Consider the following 26501-nt stretch of genomic DNA (forward strand, 5'->3'; position numbering starts at 1 on the left):
AATGCAGATTAATTTTTTTAATGCAAAGAGAAGAAGAGGGAGATTACATTCATGTGGAGCACAGTAACATACCATATATGGCAGTATGCTTTTTTAAAAATCTTTATCCATTTTCTGGCATTTCAAACAGGCTGGCCTATGTGGTACACATGCACTAAAGAAAATATTTACCACTCTTTAAGTGCTCAGGAGAGTTTTGCATTTAATTCATTTAAAGGATTGGTAAGTTAAGGAGCATATCTAATGCAGAAACACATCAAATGCTGAAGGAGCACACTGACATATTATAAATAAAGTTATCTGCAGTATTTGTTTAACATACTGTACATGTTTAAGAATATATAAACAGTAAATCTGAGTATTGCATCATGCAGAAAACTATTTTCAGAAAAGATTGGATGGAATTCAGTGGAAGAGTGTCAGCAGAACGCTGTATTTAATTTTAACCTTGATGGAGCGTCTGCTGTTTATGCTGCATGTTTTGGTTAATCAGGTATCAATCCATTTTAGAATAGGATTTAAATTACTCTTTAACTCTGCTTGGAAACTTTTTTGGTAGTCGATAATCCATAAAAAACTCATGACAGTTCAGTGACATATGTTAAACCCACCAAATCATCAGAAATAATGAAGAGAATTTCATCCAGGAATCTTTGACTGCCTAAACCATTTTCATCATTTAGAAAAGAAGTGAAAGCTAACGTCTGCCTGTTGAACTGAGTGAAATGAGCTGACAGATTACCTGCAGTATAGATACACAGTATTATGCAATAACAACATCAAAGTGCAATTGATTATTTTGGCACAGTTTCAGCTATTAAGTGGTCACTCACTTAGTTGTTCATTTTAAACACACAAACTACCACAACAGGTATAATTACCTGCATACAACTGTCTATTTCACAGAGAAGGTAAGACAAGTAGTGGCAGGGCTGAGCAATAAAGCAATAATGATAATTACCACAATATAGTTGCCTCAGTGATAAAATATATCAGAAATATTCATTGCAAAGTAAATCCAGTGTACTCTTTGAAAAGAGAGAAAATAAAGCAGAGACACCCTCTTCCTATTGAAAAAGACACCCTGCACAAGATTTGTGCTGCTTGCTGTGACCCATGTTTTATTGTGATAGCACCCTCTACTTGGCAGAGTAATATAATGAAAGCAAATAAGAAGGGTGATGCAGGGCTGCAAAGTCCACAGAGAGAGGGTTGGGGTAGATGCATAAGTTGGAAAACAACATATAACATGTAGGCCACCCAGTGACTTTTATAAAACCTGTGGTGTTTATTATCCAGGAAAACGTTATCTATTTCAACCAAGGAGTATTTAAAATGTGTTGCTTAAACCAACACCTGGTTTCTATGTGTAATAACCATTCAGATTAAGAAGAGTTACTGGTTGCAATATATCTAAAAGACACAATAAAAGAATGTGAACGGGCCACAACCAGAATAATTATTTATTTTGCTCTGAAAATGTACAAATTCCTGACCAACTGCAGTCACAGAGGTACAGAAGGTGCGATCACAAATTTCTGACTCTACCAACAAAAAGAAGGAGAGAAAGAAAATGTAGTTATAAAAATAAAAAGAATAATAACTCAGTTTTAGTTTGGCTAGAATTCTGCACACCTCTTCACCGCCTCTGCTTTTTGCAGATCAGTCCAAGTGGTCACATCATGACTACTTGGACTGGACAAGTCAAATTTGGGAAGTAGGCAGTTGGTGAGAAAAAATAGTGTTGGCAAGGCCAAAAAGCTTCAGATTCAGGTTGCAGAATGTTCACTGTTAGGATGTTGAAAATTCACAGTGCACAACCACAGTAATCAGTCACACACACACACACACACACACACCTACACACACACACACACACACACACACACACACACACAGATATGTTGTTGTTCATAATCCAACCGCTTGCTGTGATATGAAGTTTGGTGTCTGGTCTCTCAAGTCTAAGGACATGGTGATTACCATAAAGGGCTGTTTATCACACATTTTGCTTTCAGGACTATTTGATTACAACTCATTTGATTTCTTTATTGACTGTAAAGTTTCTTTACTACAGAAATGCATATATCAATTCAAACTACCACTTACCAGTCTTTATTTGAGTCTTTTATTTGAGTTTATAGCCCAAACATGAATATTTGGGCTATAATCACACAGTGCATGACTGATATAAAAATAAATTACTTACATAGCTAAAGAACTAACAATACATAGCAAATATTGTGATAACTATCATTATTGCATGATACTGTACTTTTATTTTGATATTTCAGACAGATTGCTCAGCAAACCATTAGCTTATAATCATCCACACTCATTGTACTGTATATTGCAGTCCACAGAGACACGTTTTATCTAGAGGGATTGCATGCATGGAGCTGGTGTTGATAAAGGAAACAGTCAAGCAGGTCACCCCATCCTTGCAGATTCACAGTATTAAGAGATTTCAAAGGATAAATGATCTACAGTAGAGGTCCAGTTTTATTGCCACTGTTTGTCAAACAGACCTTCGTTGTCCTCGCGCTTGTGCCCTGTTGACTATATCCTGGTACATCTTGGACCTGAGAAACCGTGGGTAGGAGTCTTTCTCCATGAGGCTGTAGATTTTACCTTGGACTTCATTGAGGCTGGTTGGGGTGGGATCCGCCAGGCTCTGCTTAGTCCTCTCCCTGGTACGGTAGTCAATGTTAATCTGCCAGGATAAAGAGAGGAAAGAATAATTTTAATGAGATAAGAGTCATTTACTTTCATTAATGTAATTTTCAGTTTGTTTCTGTTACCCCGATAAGAATCTTTTTATTTCTTTTGACTGGGTTTAAACAGTGAATTATGGGTTTAAAATTAATAGTCTTTTTATCGATTCAAGTCTGTAGAAAACTGCATTATCTCACCTCTCTTGGTGCCTGAACCTCAACAAACTCCTTAAATATCTTGTTTGCTTTTGACACCAGCTTAGCTGAGCTCTTGATTTTTTTGTAGTCTTCACAGGCCATCCAAAACTCAATATTCTCATCACTGAATTCTGACTTAAGAAATGTCCGGAAAGCTGCCAGCCCATCTGAGAACAGAAACAAAGAATAAAAAAGTTAAAGAATATAAAAAAACAAAAACATGTAAGACTGTACAGCATTTTATCCTTTATTATTCTTTGTTGTGTGCTGAACATAAGCAGGAAATGGTATTATAGTTACAGCATAAAGAAATCAGAACAAAATACTCCCACAAAGAGAACACATTTTTGTCAGTCAGGATAAGTGAGTAATTAATGTGCTCCCTGTGTTGACGTTATGAGAAGTGGGGCATGTTTTTCTATGTGCCTGTGTCATACTGACATGTCATTTCCACCCTTTCTGCTGTTTACCTCTTAACACGGTGCAAAGCATGTTTTATGCAGCAATACTGTCTTGATTGGCCTCCAACAGCATATACGCTTACCGTGGTGCTTGGAAATTTGTAAACCCATTACAATTTTTTGTTCTTCTTACCAACAAAAGCATTAGAAAAAAAAAAAAAAAAACTTTGAAAGTTTTTTTTTTCCAAAAAAAGGAGAACTCAATTAAACCAAATGAGACAAAAAATATTACACTTCATTTATTTGAGGATGACTGGCAGAAGAATATGAATATGTTTTCTGTATCATTTGGGGCCTCGTTTATCACAAATGAGAGCAAGAACTGGAGCTAAACATTTCCAATAACACTAAATCGCTGTTGCATATGAACTTAACCTCCTAGGACCTGGCGTCCACATATGTGGACATCACATTTTGGAACATCTAGACCAAAATACCGTCCTCATATCTGGATCTCATTTTTCTCAAAAACAAAAATTAGGTAAAAAAAAAAGAAAAAGGTAATTCTTTGTTTTTACATTCTTTAGGTCCCAATCAACCCAAATAGCAAAGAAAAATTAAAAATGCATGCCATGAAAGAGTTCGGGTCTTAGGAAGTTTATGGAAGTTTTGCCATATTTGCCTCTGAACAAGTTTAGGATGATGTCAGGTTTTTGCACATGAACTGTTACTTTTAGGTCGTTTCTCAGATTTTTGTGTCATTTGAACATTGTTTGTAGATAAATGAAACAAAAATAAACCTGTTTTACATTAAAGATATAAGAGCAATCTACTTCTCTGGCTATATAAGCACTAACAAGCACATAGGCACAATCCTAGGTTCCTGTTAGACACCATCTTACTCCCGCTCAGTCTGGTTTTCCTACCATGACTGCGATTTTTTCTTTTTTTTGCTGGTAAGGTCAATGGTATCAGATCACAGTTCAAGCCAGGAACCTTCCAATCTGTCCAAGTGCCTCAGCCCACCCCGTTGTCTGAGTTTTATCCAATTTCCATGACAGATCTGCCAGATATAGTTTGCAGATGTGCACTTCTTCATGCCCAATTGATATTCGTTGTAAATCTTTTAATGAGGTTCTACTTATCATCTCCACCTCCTGTCCATTATCAGCCTGTCTGTATCTTCTGTTTGCATGCCAGATTTCTTTAAAACAGTCACTGTCATCCTTTTGCTATAAAACCTCTCCCCAGATCCCACCATTTCAGACATTTACAGCCCATTTTGAAACCTCCATTAATTTGCTAAATCGTTAAGAAAGTTGTGGACCATAAGTCACTTATTTCTTTTTAGACATCTCTCAATCTCTGGTACAGAAATATTAACATTTTTTCCTCTCAATATTTTTTCTCCTAATCTGTTACACTTAAAAAAGGTATTGCTTGTTATTTTGTTCTAACAAGTCAAATATTAGCTAACAGTGCACACAGGTTGGATGCATCCAGATGAAATACACAGTATTCCTTTTAAAGCAAATTAAGGTTAGAACCTTATTAAAGGAACATCCAGCACTCTGTTCCTATTGATTTAACATCACTTATGTAATCCAAATATGTGTGTGTTTGTATCTACATGTTGTAGTGTGCTGCTCTAATGCTTGGTTAGTTGTGCACAGGATGCACAGGTGCATCAGGCTCTCTGTGTCTAGGGAAATCCTCTAGTTTTGCCTGGTTTTGTGTGTCAAACTGATCTGTTATGTCATAACCTCAATTTTAATAAAGCTGTTCAAGTGAGTATGACTTTGCTTCATTCAAGACTACCATTTGTTAGCCTAGTGTTATGGAGTTCATCACTGAACAAAACTGGGATACAGCTGTTGCAACCCACCCTTTGGACTCCAACTCTTATTAACTTTTGCAAAAATCTTGTCCAAAACACGCTAATAACTACCCACATATTTCTGACTTGGGAGTTAATATTTCAGTGTCTATTAACTGTCACTAAAGTTTTCACTTAAGTTTTTAAAAGCATATATGCGATAACAGGAATCTAAACAGTGCAAGTAACACTGTGCAACAAGGATACATAGATATGGATAGGACTTCAGTTTAGGTGTATGTATGAGAATGTTATGGTGTGTTTTAAAGTCTTGTTCTTTATTATCTTTGCTGGTGAAATGGTGAGGCAACAACACAGGGAAATATGTGTTTTTTAATCTGCCAGGTTTGTAACTGCTCATAGATCCTGGTATCTTTAACCTGGAAAAGCCCTAAATTGTATTGTATTTAAAGAAATTTCATATAATTGTACTAAGAACAGAATTCACAGACACCCAGCTAAAGCATTCACCTAGCATTTCAATAAAAAAACAAAAAAAGAGGGTAACTGTGGATTGACATTTAGTTAGCAAGGACAGTAAAAATAAAGATGGTCCTGGGTGAACTTTAAAAAAATGAAATGATACAATGATGGACACCCTAAACCTTTCCTGTAATAGAACTAGTGGGATAATCACGTTATGGTTTTAGACATTCATCATTCACCAAATATCCAGCAGTTCAAGCTCACTCATGTTTGGTTATATTGATGCATAACAAAACAATGATTTTAATTATTTGAGACAATATTTGGCAGATTAATTGGCAAAAAAGACAAACGAATAGCTAGTTATAACCTCATGTGTTTCTTTATCAAAAAACATTATATAGTAGTTCTCTCGCTTTGCTACAGATACTGACACATTATTGCCACAATCACTGGTCATATAACTGGACAGGTATACAGTGTTTTTATTACCATTTTTAGGGAAGCATATGTTGTAAATTGCGTGCTTGATCTATGTACATGTATGCATACGTACAATAAGGAAGACAAAGCTGTCAGCTCATCAAATGTTACTTGGGGTCAACAGTCCTGAAGGTATTATTAAACTCATCCAGTATTAGTTGACTGACCCAAGATTTTGAGTTGTTCCAGGAAACGTGGACAGGACCTCAAGCGGCTTAGATTAAAGTTTCGCTTCCAAATGACGATTGATTTCTATATCAGTTTAAAAAAAATGGATTTGACCTTTGAGGTTCAGCAAGACACGAGCATCCTAATTGTAGGAGGAAAATGTTTGAATTTGATTTGAATTGATCCGACTCTCACCAAGTGGATGTGCCCTTTACTCTTTTAGTTTAGAGTTTTCTGTCAAAGACGCTATGTCACATGGCTTGTCAGCAGAAAATAAATACATGACCCATTTGTGGAGACAGACGTGTGAGTTGTGAGTGCGTGCTGCTGTCTGTTTGGTCCAAGGGGAAGGTCAGAGACGAGGATATGACTCATTATGCGGCACGGACGCTTAACAACAAAGAAATGACACACTTGCGTAACATGGGCTTGAAAGGAGAACAGTAAAATTCGTGTGTCCTGAGTGAAAAATAGGAAGTATTAAAGAAACTGGAAGGGGCTTGTTTACTCCTGTATAAGGTGGCTTTCATTTTCTTGGGGCTGGCTGTAAGTGTTCTGCGCTGTACGAACTGTTCCCACAGAAAATAGGAAGTGTTCACTTACACTTGTGAGTGAGGAGGCTATCGAACGACTCAGACCATCGAACAACTTCATCGGTTGATAGCCTGATGGAGGGAAAGACAAAAAGTATAGCAGGCTGAAATATTTTAAACCAATTCCACAAGTTTCTTTAGTGAGGATGTTTTAAAACATCTGACCGTGTGACTTTTTTCAACTGGCCAAAATGATATTTATTTAATTTATAACTATTACTAAGTGCAAAAATGGCTATGTTAAACAGCAAGTATGCTGTACAGTTTGCTCTGTTTGTGCTTTTGGCTCATATAGTTAATCACATTGAGAAAAGATTTTTAAAAAATGGGGTGTTTATATAAAAAATAATAAAAAGATAAATATGGAACTTAATGTATATTTATATCCAGCAACATGTAAGTAATCTATATATGATTAAGGGACTGTGTGTTTCATTGTCAAAAGAATAAAATCATAAAAAGTGGCATGCAAGATTAAGTTCAATTAAATATTTTATAAACAGATCTATAAAAGAGGACTTTTTAATTTTCACCATGACTCTGTATTTACATGCATTATGGTGAACTTGTACATATGAGTAACATGCACCTGACAAAAGATTTCTATGACATGCTTTAAAAAAAGACTGGAAGGTTGGTTGGATCAATTCACACGGCTTGAACTGCCATCGCCTTACATACATTTAGAAGGTTTTATGATCCAACATTACTTCAGCTTGACTTCATAATATGTCATATGATATAATGTAATTTCGAGGCCATAAACACAAGTTGGAAATACCAAAATGGTTATATTTAACATTATATAATATTATTATATTAATATGATAGATTACATGTCATTGTGGTGAAAATAAACTGACCAAAGACAATTTTATGAAATGCTATACATGCTATAAATTTCAGCCAGTTGATAGGTCGGCGCTGGGCAATATGATGATATCATAATATCTGATACAGATAAGAATCGCACAGCTTCGAAGCCCAAAGTGCATTTGTTTGCCAGCTTAGGTTGGGCAGACAAACAAACAGAGTGGTTTAGTGCAGCAGTGACATTCATACAGTCATTACAGCAGGACATTGCACCGCTGAAGTTATCTCCTCTAGTAAATGCCAAGGGTGATTCTTGCAAATATGTTATGACTTAGGACTTGCATTAATAATAATAACTATAATAATAAAAATATTATAGTGTCTTTCTCAGAATGTATAATACTTTTACCGACATACTGCCCAAACGGAAAGCAATAAATTACATTAATATCACCTCAAATTAAAGGAAGTCTTAAAGGCAACTTTTCCTTGAAAGGTCTAATAATTCTAATTATTTTACACAACAACAGGTCAAGCACAAAAACAAGCTGTAGTCTTCTAAAACCAGCACAGGAAGGCTTTTTTTCTGGCGAACTCACTTCAGACACCTGGCTGTGGTTTCGTGGGCTGGAGGCAGGAATTCTGAGAAGTCATTGTAGGAGTCAGATTTGTGGGACAGGCAGCCTAGTCTGGTCTTCATGGTGCAAATCTTGCTGAAAAAGAACACAGTATTTAATGGTTTTCAACACTTTTTTTTAAATCACGAAAACCAACTTTTGCTTTATTTTCCATATTGTTTTGGTACTTTGCAAGAGTCGCCACTTTATGTAACACTACCTGCATCAGGACTGAGCCTGTGCTCCAAAATCATGCACAGCGCTTTAACCACAACACACTTCCAGCCTTCTCCACTGGACCCCCTCCCCCCAACCCCTTCTTGGTTTTCCCTGTGCCATGCTATTTATAATACACTGGAAACACCTCTGCTATCAAGAATCTTGCTCTCACGTAGTTGTTGGTGCCAAGATGGCTAATCATATGTTTTGACTTTGTGTAGTTGGGCTGTTCCTTTAGATGATGTATTTATAAGTTCTCAAATGTTGATGAATGGCCTGCTGAATAAGCTGATCATAAAGAAACAAGATGCAGAGAGATTAGGCCAACTGAATCCACAAGACAGGACTGAACGTGGACAACAGGTGCAACTCCATATGCAAAGAGCCGATTCCGTATGGCTCTGCCTCATTCAGAATGGAGCTTCAAACATCACTGATACCCAACTTCCCTTCCTGAGAAGGTGTTTTGGTGTAGCTGTGTAATACACATGATGCAAAGTTTTAAACGAGTTTCACAGAGTGTGAAAAGTAAAGATCATTTTTCAATTTTTCCTGAACATTTTACCTGCACTATAATGATAAAACAACAGAAATGTATTTTTGCACCTATTCTGCTCATCATCTTATTTATTACCATTAAACCGACCACTGTGATAGACCACTAACCCAATAGCTAGGCTTATTTGTGATTTCTCTATAAATTTCTCTATATCATGTTTATAGTATTTAGATGACCCTTCAACATGTGGGGAATCTTTAAAAGCCCCACTGTGTATTAACACTCTCCCCCCAACAAAAGAAAAAACAGCATCTCTCATGGACCACACTGAAACAAACCATATCTCCGTCTCTCATCACAGTCTGTCCTGTTTCATTTGTACACTGCTGCTGCCATGTACAATTTGTCACTGTTTTGCCTCTGGGACACATGGGTCACTCCAGATGGGGCATGGTTATAAAGATGCTGTTTTTTAAAAGTAAGTCTATATGGATAGTCTCAATAAGCTGTCATTAAGTGTCAGTCTCGTCATTAATATTACTTACTTCCTTACTTAATTTTAACTGTAAGATATTACTGGTGTATTACTGTATATTCAATCCAGTGAAGTCTGTCATCACTGAGAAAAAGACGTACCCTAACTAATAATTCTATGCTGTATTTATTTGTGTAATTTGGCTTTCGCCATGTCTTGATATCGTAGATCATTCATTAAATTTCAGATTTTAATTTTCATAAAATGTTTGCTAATTGGAAACAAGCTAAACCAGTTTGGCTAGTGTTCTATAGTCGACATAGAGTACATGAACAAAAGTACTGAGCTACCTACACGTTACACCTACAGAAGCTGCTCTGCCATGGAAGCTCATACCATGAAGCTCCCAGCACACAGTTTTTGTCCTGATGTGAATGTCAAGAGGAGTTTTGGAGAAACATTGGTGACTTTATGTGGCTTTCTTTCTTGGTGACTGAGTTGTTGTGGTTCCTAAACACTTCCATTTTGCAATAACACCACATTCATTTGAGCATGGAACACACAAACTGACTTATTGTTTGCGAATGCAGACTCAATGACTAGGCGGTTGATTCTATACAACTGTGGCACCTTTGTGACTGAAAACCCTTAAATTCAAAGATAAAGAGGTGCGGAAAAGTATCGTTGTCCCTACCGTCTATGACATTTTACCAGATGACTGCATGACTCTTGTTTTATCTGTAGTAAAAGCCAAATAAAGTCATTCTTTATTTGTTTCCAGCCTTTCAGTTGATCTAAGATAAACAGCTGCTGACAGTAGCACGTATTTGGGTAAAGATTTGTCTTGTCCACTCACTTTGTTGCAGTGTTACATCTACAGGATGTTTGCTTGGCTTTGGTGATAGTCCTGTTATGTAAACATTTCCAGAGTGGGCTATTTTATTAGACACTGATGAGCTTTAGAATGACTCAAGCTGCTTGTTTCTCCATCTATCCGTCCATCCTTCTTTTCATTGTAGTTGTCCATCCATCATAAAAAGCAATTATTTTGGATAATTATCCCAGTTTAGTGTCCCTTTTTCTTCGATGATATCAGTGCAGCAGAGGAGTTGGAGCACTAGATTGTTTTGATGTTTGGACCTTGAAGTGGGAACATTGTGAAATGTACTGTTCATTAGCTGACCGAAATCCATTTGCTGGGCATAATGGGCTTCATCCACCACATGAATTCCAAAGCTCTTTAAAATATTACTTTTTGTTCCCCGTCTATCCACTCCTGGGTGTTTTGAGGTGTTGCATGCATGTAAGAGAGTGTACGTGCACTTATGTTTGGGGTGCACTAATGCAGAAGGTTTGTGGTATTGCTATTTAATGAAATTTGCTCAGCACTCTGCCTTTAAGTGGAAGAGGTAAGCCAGTGAGGTAAATCTATGTTCACAGAGGAGAACACGAGGTTACAAAACCATCAATGAAACCTAGAATATTGTGCACTGAAAGATTTGTTTGGGTTTCGGTTAAGAGTTAATGCTCTGTCAAAAACCTTTCCTACTCATCAAACGTAAATCTAAATAAAGACTGTAGGCGGGTTGTTTCAGATGCACTGCAGATGTGATGCAGCCTGCCCCAGAAACGCCTAAGTTATATATCGGATGTTATATATAAAACAAATCCACTCAACTAGAAAGGCAGCGTATGTGTCATCTATATGAGTCATAATCTCAAGGTGCACTTAACACAAGGTATTATTGAAAATTCATTTTCAGAGAGGAAAGCTAAAATAATAGGCAGGGATATTTTAAGCATGATAGACTATGTATAGACTTGTAGTTAACTAAAGATCACTAGTGAGGGCCGAGTTGTGCGTCAGTAGTTAGGAACATTATAAAAAAAGACTGCTGTTAGAATGAAACAAATATAGCTATAACACCAGAGAGACTAAACTTTAAGATTTAAAATATGACATGACAGCTTTGTCAAATTTAATGGCTGCTCTGCAGCTTTGACACACAATTTTCCCCACAAGATGATGCAAAGCTTTAAACCTATTAACATCCACCAGATTGCTGGCGATTCCTCTGGTGCAGGACTAGCATTAGGTCCCATTTAGCTAACAGGCTAAAGAAGCATAGTTTCAGATACTTAAAGATATTTCCTTTCAAGCTGTCTTACATGTGTTCTGGCCTTGCAGTTCTTCACTTGTAAGATTTTGATTTGGATCTGCCATGTCGGTGAAGATTTCATAAAAGTGAGTTGATGTGTATATAAGCAACCTATCGAAATATATGAGGTTAAGTGTTCAATGATAATAGGTTTGGTAAACATCACCTGGATGGAAATGTAGATTTGTCAAGTCATCTGTGGAACATGGAAACATAGATCTATACATTACAGAAGGTGCTGATTTTTTTTCAGTTTTTTTTTTTTTATCTCTGAAGTAATGTAATCACCAAATCCATTTTCTCGTTTCTATGTTTGATTCAAATCTGTTTCAGTTCCCAGCTGAAATGAAAGCATAATGTATTTCTATTTAGTACTGTCTATTATTAAATTCAATTTGGGACTACTTATTCATATTCAGCAACATAGTCATTTCTATTCCATTTTAATTTTGACTTACAGTATTAAAAAGCATAGCTTTGTCTCATATTTTCTTGGCTTAAAAGAATAACCATATTTATATTCAGGTTGTTTCTATGAGATTAAAATCAAATGTCAGTGTTTTTCACATTTTATTTAATTCTATTTGTGGCAGAGGGCGTGCACAGGCATTTAGGTGTGTGCATGTGCACAGCCAAAGGTAATGCACAGGCTTTCCTACATGAATAATAAAACAATAAGCTCCTATTCTACAAATATTATATTTGCCAAGCACTTTGTGGCAATAAATATCTAACGTAATCAGCTGCTTCTTCAATAAATTTCAATAAATGCTGCAAGTAAATACCAGCTCCACCTGCTGCAGGTGCTGTAAAGTAAGAGACCTTCTAGCCAACAGAGAGTAAAAGGAGCACTGCAGTCAACAGAGCCGTGTTTGCAGTGATGAACTTTCCAAATGTAATAGCATGGCCTACTAATAAATCACAAAAGTGTTGTTCCCTCAAACAGGAAAGGAAATGAGCGAACATCCTTAGGTGTCAATTTATAAATCTCAGCTGTCTAGTCATATAAAGTCTGTGAGTGACTTTTACAAAAGCAGTATAAGAGTGAGAAAACTGACAAGGGTGCACTCAGCAGACATAAACAATGACCCAAAGCTGCAAGAATCACAACAAATCTCACTTAAAATACTCTCCCAGAGAATGAAGACTCTAGCCAGAGAATAGATTGGGATTCATTCCATTTTAGTGGCGCACGAGAAACCAGATCTGCTAAGGTTAGAGCATAAATAGGGAGTGTCTACATTACTTATTTGCTACTTAACTTATCATAATTTTTAATCACATGATTTAAATGATGTGAGGTAGTTCAACTACAGAGCTTCAGAATAAAGATTAAGAAATAAACAAAGAATCCGAAATGTCTGCTTCTTCATGACTGAAAGGAAGCTCGGTCATCATTCGGAGAAAAGTCTCAGAATTGTCTTTGTTGACAGATTTCTTTTAAAGTAAACAAGCTATGCTTTTAAGCTGCACTTCCTGCAAAACATTGCCGTCATTTAATCACCCCCTTTATGAGCGATAAGTGAAAATGAAAGGTTATTACAATCTGGATTGCATAATGCATCGAACATATTGCCTTTAGACCGCAATTAGTGATTTAAATTGAAACGCATCTGGTCATGAATTCATGTTTGGCAATAATACACGAGCATTTAAATTTGAAATACTGGCACGTTAGGCAGCAGCTTTCATCCATTAGTACTAGAAACAGAAACTATGTATTATGGTCAGATTTTGTTTGTGTGCCAGCCTGTGCCATTCTTTAGCAGGCGGAGGCCATCAAGTGAAATTGATAAGGAGAGACATTTATATATTGATAAGCTTGTTTGGTGATCGACAAAATTCTCAGTATCATGGCAACAGATGCCCTCGTCCTGCTACTTTGTCTATTCTCCCTGTCTCTTCTTCTTTGTTTAGACAAATCTGTATGTTGTGAGGTACATTCTTCATCTGCAGTATGATGCGGACATGTGCTGCGCTACCGCTGAGCTATTTATAAAAACCCCTGACAAATCTGTGTAGTCAGGGGGAAGCAGTGCATGTTCTATTCAGCCATGCAGCAAGGCTGGCTCCTGGAGGAAGGAGGCTAAAAACAGCAACAGCGCTCGAATGCCTCGGATACACACAAGTACGCCTCGTGAATCTAAAAGTACAGGAAGCATCCGCTAGACTTCCAGTGTCTGAGATCCCTGGTGGGGTTGGTGGATTAAGATGTTAAAATGTAGATCATGGAAGCTGCGTCTGTGTGTGTGCGTGTATATGAATAATCTTTGATGTTACCTAACTTGGTGCAATGCAGGTTTTGAGACGTCTCTCCATGTCCTCATTTTTTCATGCTGACAAGAGACACTCTGCAGTTCTATACACTGTATGTGTGTACTATCAGCTTTTAAACAAATCCTGTAAAAAGGGATTAGATTGATGTACATATAGCATATTCATCCAAAAATTCTCTACTTGTCAGCATGCTGGTGTATACTGGTAAAATGTATTTATTTGGTGCTAAGGAGAGGGACCGTATAGACCGACAGCATAACCACGTAGGGTACATGTACAGGGCCCTGGAGAACATGTCGGCAGTGACTCTGCGTTGACGTTAAAAGCAGAGGGCATGCGTGTCAGGTCATCTCTCAAGTTTAGAGAAGATAATCTTATGCACAGGTCACATCCCTGCTCTTGTTCCTGTTGAGTGCCAGTAAAAATAGCAACCTGTCAAGTTAAAGTTTTATACATTGCTCGTACATTTTCTTCCTACTTCCGAGCCCACCTCACAGCATACGTCATACTGTTTCAGCACTCTGTTTTGCTCAAAGACACTCAGACTTTATTCCAACATTTATATGTTTCCCATTATTGTAAAGTTATTGTTTTCCACCATAAGTTTGTCTCTTTTTGATTGCCACTACTGCTATTCTGCTTCTACTTCTACTTTTAGAAGTACTCTAAAAATTGAAAATAAAAACTCTAGAAATCCTACAATATTGTGTCACCTCTCCAAAGCCAGACATCCATCTAACAACCCATGCATCCATCCATGCTCGACTGCTTATTCAACTAGGGTGTCGAATTTATCTGAAAGTGTGGACTCCATGTCTAGCATCAATGACAGGTTACCAATGCCTAAAACCCAGTCTAATTGCAAAGAAAAAAAAATCAAAGTTCAAAATAAGAGCTAAGAGGATTAAAAAAAGGATTATTTTAATAAAACAAGCTCTTATTTTGAAAACATGTCTTAACATAACTAACAATTTAAATAAACTATTTTAAATAAGAGCTTTAAAAAAAATAAATAAGGACAATCATATAACCTAACCTAAAATGTGTAACAACATTAACTCCCAATGCTTTGTAGGGCTCACATTGTGTGACATGTCATTCCAATTCCAGCAGGAGCTGTCTATCTTGCCATTAAATTAAAGATTCAACCCTAAATATGTCACTGTCTAAGTCACGCACAACACTGATTGAAATAATGAGGAACTGTTTCACTTTTAGCAGGGTGACTCAGCCTTCCCACTATTTGTTACTATTATATAAAACCTTTTAAACTCCAGACCATGTTGGATGTCAGTAAAATGGTCTTGCTTTCTCTCTAACTCTCAAAAACCCCAATAAACTTTATTATGAGGGGAACTCTTACACTGATTACTTAGGACATCAGACTTGTTAGAGTTGTTCCTGAGTGGTTCATGTGCAAAAATAACCAGCTGCTGTAGTTCTATTTTTGTAAATTATATAATATGGACAGTTTTTGCTCCTCAGCTCAGTCTGTTGTGTATAGTCATATTCAGAATAGAGCCATCCTTTAAAAACGATGATTTTGCAGTGTCTGTAATAATGTCCTTAACAATGATCATACAGAAAAACATTTGAAAAATATATAGATATTATTAAATGCCTATTTTATATTATATTTATATTACACAAACAATTTATTATGCAATGTTACTTATGCTATTATTTTTTCACTCTTAAAAAATCTTTATAAACGTTCTCTTAGTTCTTACTTTGTCTCAGTATCACCACATCACAATATCTTTTGAATACTTCACATCCAGACAGGAACTGGCATTCACACATCTTTTAATTAATGGATCAATGAGCTGCTTAATTACTCCACTCACTCACTGTCAGCCTTACTCCCGCTCTTTTTCACACACATTAAGGAAAGAGTACAGTTGCTTATGTTATCTCTGCAGAACCACACTCATGCATGCTGGCTGATTTGCTTCTGTGCCACTGCGTCACCTTGATGTGCGGACCTCTCGCTCTTTAGAGAACAAGGGGTCAAAAATACTCTCTAAGGAATCAGCAAGTTCTTCTGGACCAAGCATGGCAAGAAAAATCACACAATGTTCTGACCTAAATGGCATACTGACTGTATGTACATACATTTAGTACATAGATAGGAGGAGAAATACTACTGGAGAGCTAATATTATGCTTAAATTATTAGTGAAGAAAAGACAAAAGAAAGTATTTTCTTTTGTCATTCAAATCCCCAAAGTACTAGAAATCTCTCAAATCTTGGCTAGTCTGCTGCCAAATGTCACAATCAAAGTGCGATTGTTTGTCTAGCTCTACTCTCCATTCATTACATAAGTCTGTTTTTGCTGTTTTCAGGCTAATTAAGATGCACTGTGACTCAGATGACAAGTTATAAGGGTGACTGCTCGGCAGTTCAGCTTTGGCAAGTCCATCCATGTCCGTTCCCTCTCTGCTGCAAACTTGTCAGATTTGATACTCGAGTCACAGGAGCACAGCTGTGGTCTTGCACTTGTGCCTTTGCCTGTGTGCATTTGTGTACACTTGGCCACGAGAGCGGAAAACCGACTGCCCACAGAAGTATGTGTCAGACCATCTGATGTGTTGCCACGTTTAGCAACAACAGAAGGAGAAATCATGGCCGATTTCGGTTTTATTACTGGTCTCAGGACAGGCCAATTCACAACATGCATTGCCCATCCAGAAATGTCTGCAGGCTAAATTCTTTCTGTTGTCAGAATTGAAAGCCAGATCAACAAAAAATTGAAAAGGTGATAATCAAAGTGTTAAGGAGAAAATGACGACTGTTTTCTGATATACAGTTAAGCCTATATATGTTTGGACACTGAACAAGTTTAGTTTTTTTACCTGCTTACAGAAAGATATTTGGCCTGGAGTTGATTTGAGGTGTGGTGTAGATTTTGCTGTGGACAGACAACATGCAGTCAAAGGAGGTCCCCATGCAGGTGAAAAAAGGCACCCTTAAGCTACAAAAAATGAGAGAAATTGCTACAATAGTAGGAGTGGACAAATCTACAATTTGGTACATCCTGGGAAAGAATGAAAGCACTAGTGAACTCAGCACTAGATTGGACTTTGATAAAAAAACATATCTGAAAAACCAGCACAGTTCTGGAAAAACATTGTTTGGAAAGATGAAACCAAGATCAAGCTTTACCAGAATGATGGAAAGTATGGAGAAGGCGTGGAACAGCTCGTGATCCAAAGCATATCACATCATCTCTAAAACAAGGTGGAGGCAGCATTTTTTATATACATACATTAATATCACGTGCATGGGTGGTAGTGGCACTGTGACACTAGTGTTTATTGATAATGTGATAAACGACAGAAGCAACCGATGGACAATGTAAAGAAGTGGAATATTATTGAATTCCCAATTCGGTCACATGACCTTAATCCAACTGAGCATGCATTTCACTTCTTGAAGACTAAACTTCAGACATAAATACCACAATTAAACAGCAGCTGCAGTGAAGGCCTGGTTGAGTATTAAAAAGGAGGAAACCCAGCATCTGGTGACATCCATGAGTTTAAGACTTCAGGCTGTCATTGCCAGCAAAAGTGTTCAACCAAGCATTAGAAATGGCCAATTTATTTTCAGTTCTTTAATTTGTTTTTTTGTTTCCATGTGAATTTTCCATTCCATTTTCCAGTAAATTTGGTGAATGCTGTTTACAGTAAAGTCTTTTGGTTTTAAGGCAGTGTTTCCCACAGAATTACACTGTATTGCACTGTGTCATATTATAGGGTATAACAGCACAGCAATCATCCTCCTGTTGAGTAGTTTTAACATGTCGATGACAGACTTCAGCTTCACTGTAAGCTGAAGCATTTAAGGGCAACTGCAGTTTAAGAAGGTGAAATCATTCTTGCTGTTGTGTGACTGCAGGATGACGCACAGATCACATAACAATACTGAGGACACCATAACAGCAACTCGAAAAGTAGAGGGATTGTCCAATGGTAACTTAATGAATAAATTCATCCATCCATTTGCTTCCGCTTATCCTTTTCAGGGTCACCGGGGGTGCTGGAGCCTATCCCAGCTGTCACAGGGCAAGAGGCGGGGTACACCCTGGACAGGTCGCCAGTCTGTCGCAGAGCCAACACACAGGGACAGACAACCATTCATTGTCACCATCTAGTGACAATTTCGATTACCCAATTAACCTATCCCCACAAGCTGTATGTCTTTGGATTGTGGCAGGAAGCCGGAGTACCCGGAGGGAACCCACGCAAACACAGGGAGAACATGCAAACTCCACACAGAAAGACCCCACCCTGATGGTGGAATTGAACTCAGGACCTTCTTGCTGTGCGGCAACAGTGCTAACCACCATGCCACCGTGCTGCCTGAATAAATTCATTGTCAATAAAATACTACAGCAAGTAACTGGGTAGCTGTGGGGTGAATAAAGAAAAAGGGTCTATATATATTCACACCCATAAGCAAAAGTTGCTTGTACAGTTGTTTTGATATGTAGCGAACCTTGATGTTGTTGCAAAATCAGCAAAAAAAAAAAAGAAATCCTTTTATTTTCACTTGGTTAGTCATAAATCAAATAGCTTTAAAACTACAATTATCAGCCCTCTTTTGTGCCTTAAAAAATATCCTATTATTATTATTATTCTTTTCCTCCATTTAGAACTTTGCAGTCATGGACTTCTGAAGTTCCATACATTTTCCATCTCAGAAGCAACATTCTAAAAGCAGTAATGAGTTCTAAAAATACTCTCGAGTCAGAGATTTAAAATTTTCATTTAGTTAATCATGTTCCATAACGCCACAGTTCCTCAGTCCTCCGAGGCCTGCCATGAGAACACCTGAGCTCATTACTCACTTCACGAGTCAACCTGGGATAAGAACTGCCCAGGGGCTTTTCAGTACATAACACCCTGTTACTATTTTCATCTTCCTTCTACTCAAAAAAGTACATTCATGTACGGTCAGATTATTGTCACTTCCCTGCTGCAGGCTTCTCTTTATCAGTTTATTGTGTAGAAACATAATCTGTGTCCACTTCACAAGCTCCAGCGGATTATAACTTAATCTCAGACAGAATACAAATGTACAGCACTGACCATATAAGGGCGGAGCACATTATCTGTTATTGCAGTTAGTTTGGGATCCTGAAAAAAGGACCCATCTGCTCTCTGAGTGCTACTACGCTTTTCATGTCAAGCGAATATATAATGACACACACAATTTTGGTCACCCACAGTTTGGTCAAAAGTTCATTGGCTGTGAGTATATAAAGGCTGACCTGAGCAGCACTGCTCTTTTATTTCCATCTTTTACAGTTTTAAAGCAACAAAGAAGGAAAATTGCTTGAAGCAAATGTTTGGGCACACTGCATGGTCTGTACTTAGTAACCGCCCCCTCACCCCCAGCAAGTATCACAGCTTGTAAACAGTTTTTGTAACAGCCAAGAGTTCTTCTTGTCTGGGGGAATGTTAACCCAGTGAGAATTTTTGGGCCATCTTGCATGCATTAACCTTTAAAGGTCTATTTTCAGATTTTCAAATCTGATGTGTGGGGTGTTGCAAATTAGAGGCTTAGAGAGTTTTGGCACCCTTTTTTCAAACATACTTTTGCTTTTTGCAGCTGAAATATGCTCTAAATATACCTTCCTTACTGAACTTGTTTGCCAAATGGAACAAGCTTGTTTAGAACTTTACTTGATAGTTCCTAATTTTGTGGCGAGAATGCACAAAGGCTTGATATTTTTCCAAATGTGGCTGAGTGATGGACCAGAACACCACCAACCTGGATTCTCCTAAGCTCTTCAAAGGTGTTTTACAGTTAATTTGAGAAGCAGTTCACCAGAAAAGATCTCTCGGTCTTCTATATCTCCAACCTTGATACCTGTGGGTACTGCTCACTGCTATGTCTTCATTACATTATCAGCTGAGGAAAGGGCTGACTAAAAAGGTTTTACTATCATCGTATAGCCTTATGTCTTTTGGAGTCCAATTCTTACTTAACCTATACAACAAAGAATTTAGGACAGTGGGGTTGCTGAGTTCAGTTATGAGCACTTCAATGGCATGCCAGCCTTTATTTATTTGTTTATTTTTTAATTTTATAGGATTCTACATGCACTTTTAATTTTTTATGTTGGCAGCTGAAATTAATGTTTTGGACTTTCACCACTGAGTTAGATAAAGGCTTCAAAAAAGATGTCTGAATGTGGTTCAAAGATGGCTGCAGGAGCTGCAAGACCAACTTGTAGAAAGACTTAGTTTGGACCGAGGAGAAACGGAGCTGTTCTTTTGGACCAGTATTAGAAATTTAGATGATTCTATGTATTATGCATGTTGGAAATAAAGACAGTGATTTACATTGAACAGTCAAACTCTTATTTTTCTATTCCCCTTAAAAATAAACCTCCAAGAAGAAAGATGAAGATCCTTGAAAGTTACAAAGAAAAAAATCAATGTAATGTAATACGAAAACACTGAAAATAATTAAAAAGACAATTATTGGTGTGGGTGTCCTACCATCCTTGCTCAAACAAACATATTAGATATATAGTATGATAGATTGATATTTTGGGGGACTCATCACAGGAAGCCTCTTTGGTGTCTCCTAATTTCAAAATTACTCATGTACACTTGTCACCACTTTTGTGCATCAATATGATCAGCTTTTAAAGACCTCTAAGTACAAACTAACAATACTGAGGGACATTATCATTTCCTTAGCCCAAGATTAGAACAGTGCAGTTCATTGAACCAGTTTGCTGCTCTGAGGGATAATTCATTCAGAGTTTGAAGCTACTGTAGCAAAAGCATTTTGACTGGTGTACATTGGCTATCAGGGATAATGTGAATAGTTAAAGCAGCACTAATGGTTTTGTCCACCTAGGTTCTTATTATGGGCTCATTAAGTTGATTAAGCTCATGGTAAATCAACTTGATGATTAACAATAAAGTTAATCAGCTACATTAATAAACCAACTGCAGAGTTTTGTGATACTTTTTTTTTGGCAATGTTTTGCTTTATAAGTACAGCTATTAAATATTTTGCATTACATATACAATATTACACAGACAGACAGACACAGACACTTTCATGCTTTTTTATACCAAAGTCGACCCCAGCAACAGCTGATGATTAGTTTTCTGTCAAAGCATTGCTGATGTTGATATTTTAGGTATTCACACTGACTGTGATAACCTGGTATGCCTCTTGAAATCCTTACATTCTGTGCTTTAATAATGTGTTACATATCTTTGCTTTCACCTCCCACAGTTCTCAAGTGACCACCAGGAGCCCTTACCACTGTCACTCACCTCGGGTGTAAAGGGAGGGCGAATAAGGCTGCCCAGTCGTTGGCCAAGTATTTATCTCAGAGCTATGTCAGATTACACTCAAGTAAATCTGCTTGTCACTGGCTGCACAGAACTATTAAAAGCACACGCATGTTTAGGATGATAAGGGCACGGCAATGACTTGCATTAGCTTGTGGAGAACATTTTGCTTGGTGATAAAATTAGAGCTTGTCATCTCCTGTGGGCTAAATCTGAAAATGATGAGATGTGACTAGACTGAATGAGTTTTTTTCTTAGTTTTTTTTTCCACTGTCTTTTTTTTCACAGTAGGCTAGTCAAGCGTTGTGTGTTTTGTCTTGTTTTACCTGGGTTCATTGGCCTAAGTGTCAAAACGCTTTGTTCGGTTAACTGCTCACTACTACAGACTGTAAGCATGTCTCTTTTTACTCAGCCCGCCTACAGTCATTTTTGTAATCAGTTTGTTCCAGAGACTTATTTTGAATTGCAGAAAATCAGATTCACTCCTAGGCCTCATGTTGTGTCTACTAAAAGCATTTCATTTCAGCAGGATTTAAAACTGTGTTTCATATAAATGTAACAAGAAAATGCTGACTACCATTGCTGAGCTACAGTGGTGCACTTTACTTGAACTGCTACATGTGGTTACAATGCTAATTTTTTTTAAAAAAATGTGATTTTCTTCAATCTTCAAAGAAGAAAAGATTACAGTACAACAGAACTGCTAACATGTTCTGCAAAATGCATTACGGTGATTGTACTTTGTCTGACATTGCCTCTACAAATAATCATACAATAACATACAACTAATGTGTTAAGTCAAATAATCTTTTATGGGCAATGTAATGCCAAGGGATTAGGCCTTTTTTTTTTTCTTTTTTTGTGACAACTGGCAGCTGGGACAGGCACAGAACATGAGGACAGAGAGCAGAGAGAATCAAACGTGACAGAAGTCCCTCACTGGAATTGAACTGGGTACATTGCATAATGCTCACCTTAAACCACTGGTGCACAGGGACACAATTCTGGCATATGCTTTATCGACACAACAGTGTTGTACAAATACGAATACATTGATTAGTGTGTAATAAGATCTTCCCAAAAAACTTGTTCATCCTCATACACTTGAAAATAATCCATTAAAAATACCTAAGAGCAGGCATTTGTGGAAGCCACCATGTTGCCCCGCCCATCTTGAATACAGTGACTGAGATGGGCACTGGAATTCTGCCTAATCACATTGTATGCAAATGACAACAGACTGGACACATACTATAAGTAGTCATTATAGGCATTTGTGTGCCATGAAGGCAAATTTTAATTCATGTCTGCACCTTCTCACTCAGGATATGAAGGATCATACCTATGATGAATTGGAACCTCTTCTCAAATGATGAAACAAAGAAGCAAAAATGTGAAGCCAGAGGACCACATGTCAGGCGATCTACATAAAACATTATCCTCTTCCTTCTCATCTGAAACCTCATATCCTGAACTGAATTCAGGACTCTAACACATGAAAACATGCATAAACATACATACATGTATTATTCCTGTCAAAATTACATATTGTCAGCAGATTAGACATCTGACCCACCTGTCACTGAACAGCTGACAAGGACAAAAACACAAAATAAAACAGAACAACAGCAACTGGTTATAAGCTAACGTGGTAGCTAATGTTATTCTCCAGTGTGCTAAAAATCAGATTTTCCCTCTGATAAACAGTTTCATTAAATTCTCACGTAGTATGTAAATTATTACTTAAGTGTCCCTTCAAGAACATTAACAACAAAGTTTAACTAAGGATAACTCAATCTCCTTCCCCACCTAACATATTGACACTGCAAACATACTGACAGCTGACATAAACTGCAGACTGACCCATTACAGAAAAACTGGAGGCAGAGTTGATTGTCCTACACCGGCCACTAGGATCATGCACTTTAATTAGGAGCAATAAGGTATCATAATTCAGTTGACTGCAATTTGCAATCCACTGACATCTTTTGGTGAGATTTTACACAGTGTACCTTTAAATATGGAGCTACTGCCCACAACGCGGTCATGGTAGCATTGTTAAAACTGACTAATATAAACTTTACTAGCTATATATTTATTATTATATTATATATATATCAGCGTTAATCTCGTTAAAATGACGCTAACGCCATAACCACATTAACACGGCAAATCTCAGTTAGCGAGTTAGCGCGGATCGCCCCGTGTGTGGGGCTGCACTGCGCTAACGTGTTAATGAGCTAACCGCGCTAACACGTCGTTAACTCGTGCTTAAGTGTAAATGTGCTTAAATGTTCTTAAGTGTAAAAAAAAAGAATGATTTTGTCAGATCCAGGCTAGATATTTTCTCCAGCTTTAGGATATTTGCTACAGGACAAACCATATGGGAGGGGGGAACGGGAATTCTGCCTAATCACATTGTATGTGATTAGTGTGGCAGGGGTAGTTGTATAGTCTATGGGAAAATGACCTTCTGGTCCTTTGATGTCTGATTTCAGTTAAGGAAAGGAGGCTATCCTTTATGGGGGGCCTCCCTTGCATTTGAAAAGTGACTTCTCTACAATTATACAGTGTCCCTTGTTTTCACAGTCCCTCACATGTGATGCTTGATTTCACAAAGCTTCAAGGTAAGAATGAAAAAGGTTCAGCTTGAGGCTCCAAAAACAGCGCTTTGCAAACAAATAGGCAATATTTGCAGTCATATGCACCTTTTATGTAAAGGCTGTACATTTACCCTACAGGCAGAATGGTATCGATCTCCCCAATGTACTCTTTGAATGAACGTTATGATTTTTGTTTTCAGAAAATATTTGTATTTTTTATAAAGCAGAGAGGAGAAAAGCTAGAGAAAAATTATAGGAAGCAAATTATTTATTAATCAATTTAATTAATCAATTAAAAATTGTTTGCCTCATTCCAAACAAACTGCATGTGTTTGCACATTTTGCAGTGACATTTTGCACATTGTTTGATTGAATTGACTAAATGCATTTCTGCTGGGGGTTAATGTTCTTTTTTTTTTTTACTTTGCCCATCCAGAGTCTAGAACCACCACTGACAGGATGTGAAGCCTCCCTTCCAATGTAGAGATCCTAGTATTATAAAAAATTATCAGTACAACTCTCAGAAAATAGGGTTTCCCTGTCAAGTACAAGTAAAACTGGCTAAAGGTTCACAGAGGAAAGTGATAAAAAAAAAAAAAAAAGTCATTTCATATTTTAGGTGAATTGACCCTTTAAAATCAATGGCTGAAAAAAAGTAATAAGGATTAGCAGTTTAGGAAGGTTCTGGATGCAACCTCACCCTCAGATGCCACTTGTGTAGACTTTAAAACCCTTCTCCATCTTTGATAGCAGTGCTGAGTGACATTTACTGGACTGAAAAGCCCTCAGAGCTACCAGAATCAAGGGAGGGAAAGTGGGAGGGTATGAACTGATTTTCAGGAGTGCTTACAGGAAACGAAATTGAAAGCATGTGTAAATAAGAAAACACTTAGGAAGACATTTAGACTGGCAGTGTACACAAACACTTCTTAAAATTAGCTGCATGACACTGATGTTCAAAACTTCAATTACTCTCCCATAATAGTTTCATTAGTGTTTCCAATATTAGCCCCAAAGACGTCATATCACTTAGTCAACAGTGTTTTCCCTGATTTACTAGTAAGCCTCCATTCAAAGCTACACATAATAATCCGTGCTGTGAACCATCAAGAATAACAAAGACCTACATAATGCCTGGAGCTCAGTGTCTACAACAGAATTACATAACACTCTGTCACCCAATAAATTAATATGGATCCTTTACCTTGAGTCCGGTGTGAGAGAGCAGCTGGACTCTTTCTCCCCCTCTTTTTTTATCACTGCCTATCCCCAACGTGCCTTTTGGCTGAACGCAGCCTCCGTCTAGCCAATGCTGTTGTGTATTTGTGTGAAACTGTACCGCTCAGCACTGAAGATATCTAGTGTTTCTGATGCCAGTGAGTGGGAGCTACATGCGGCATGCTCATTGGTGTGAAATTGTGAGGTGGGGGGGAGAGAGCAGCTGAGATGGATGGAGGCAGAGAGTGGGGCTGGAAACAGAGAGAGAGTCGTAGGGGAGGAGAGCTTTGTTTGCATGGGGAAATCTCCAAGGACAGCCCAGAGCACATCTGTGGAGAGGAGAGGTGCTGTTCGGTGATGTCAGTGAGGTTGCGTTTGCAAAGATGGGAACGTAAATGTGTAGTGCAGGAATACAGCTGTGGGTGGCTACTGAAGGCTAAGGTTGACTACCCAAAATTCTCAAGAGGAAACTAAAACTATTTGTTTGAAATTAACACTCTAAGAACTGTTGAAATTGATTGTGAGGTATTTTAGGACATTAGGGCGACAGCAACAGAAGTCATTTATTTATTTATTTATTTTTTTATTTTCTTACAGTTTTCTCTCACTTTTTCTGGCCAGGAAACTGCATATGAAATTCAACCATTTTAATCTAGTGTTTAATACTTGACTAAGCCTCTGTGATGAATAAAGCATTTTGATGCTGATTTACATGATCAGCATAAAAGACAATCACTTTAATGTCCGTCTTCTGGATCACTAGATGCTGTGCATCTGAACGAACTAAAATAAATAAATAAAGATTACGTAACCCAAAACCTAGTGTACACTCAGGCAAACTGGAACAATGATGATAACATGATTTGGTAGTCAACAAAAGCCTAGTTATCTTGCAGTAGCTTTTATTTATCTTTGTGTATGTGCAATTTTGCATAAAACATAAAGACAATGCGTGCAAGAGGTGGGATTGCACCTTCATTTGTTTGCAAGCCAAAGGCATATGGAAAACGGCACATGACAAGCTTAGGGCACATAGATGCGAGTGAAAGTGAAAATTATTTGTCTTACTGCAACGTGAAAAGAAAGATAAGATCTGCAAGGAACTGAGAGTGTGGAGGAGGCAGTCTGGCTGAGAACCAATAATTCTTGCTGCTGAATAGGCAACTAAGTGTTATATAAAATCACACACATGCACGCACTTGCACAAGGACGCACGCACACACACAAAGCAGTTAAACAGCGCTGCCTACGTGCACATGCTCTGAGTTTCCTCCCGTCTCGTTTTCTCCAGCTTTGGATGTGCACTCACACATGGGTAAACGGTGTTACAGTGGTAAAGTGTAAAAAGATTTAGCAGCTTGAGTAATTTACACCACTATTCTTTTGAGAAAGTAAATCTACAAGCCAATTAAAAACATTTTGCTCTGGAGGTTTTAG

At 37.6% G+C, this 26501-nt stretch overlaps 1 protein-coding gene across 2 annotated transcripts; it reads right to left on the reverse strand.

Moving 5' to 3' along the window:
- LOC100707567 (regulator of G-protein signaling 8) lies at positions 1-25275 on the reverse strand. 2 transcript variants are annotated; one of them, XM_003453526.5, is made up of 5 exons: positions 25051-25275; positions 8272-8381; positions 6870-6931; positions 2913-3079; positions 1-2713 (listed from the first exon to the last, which is right to left on the reverse strand). In XM_003453526.5, exons 2-5 carry the CDS (start codon positions 8370-8372, stop codon positions 2519-2521), a joined length of 525 nt encoding a protein of 174 aa, XP_003453574.1. In that variant the 5' UTR covers positions 8373-8381; positions 25051-25275; the 3' UTR covers positions 1-2518. The 2 variants fall into 2 exon arrangements, with proteins under 2 accessions (XP_003453574.1, XP_005458332.1); XM_005458275.4 differs by having other exon boundaries at positions 8272-8385; positions 25051-25272.
- Between the last annotated feature and the right edge of the window lie 1226 nt (positions 25276-26501).

The sequence above is a fragment of the Oreochromis niloticus genome, linkage group LG17, assembly GCF_001858045.2.
Source record: "Oreochromis niloticus isolate F11D_XX linkage group LG17, O_niloticus_UMD_NMBU, whole genome shotgun sequence".
In the NCBI taxonomy this organism is placed as follows: Eukaryota; Metazoa; Chordata; class Actinopteri; order Cichliformes; family Cichlidae; genus Oreochromis; species Oreochromis niloticus.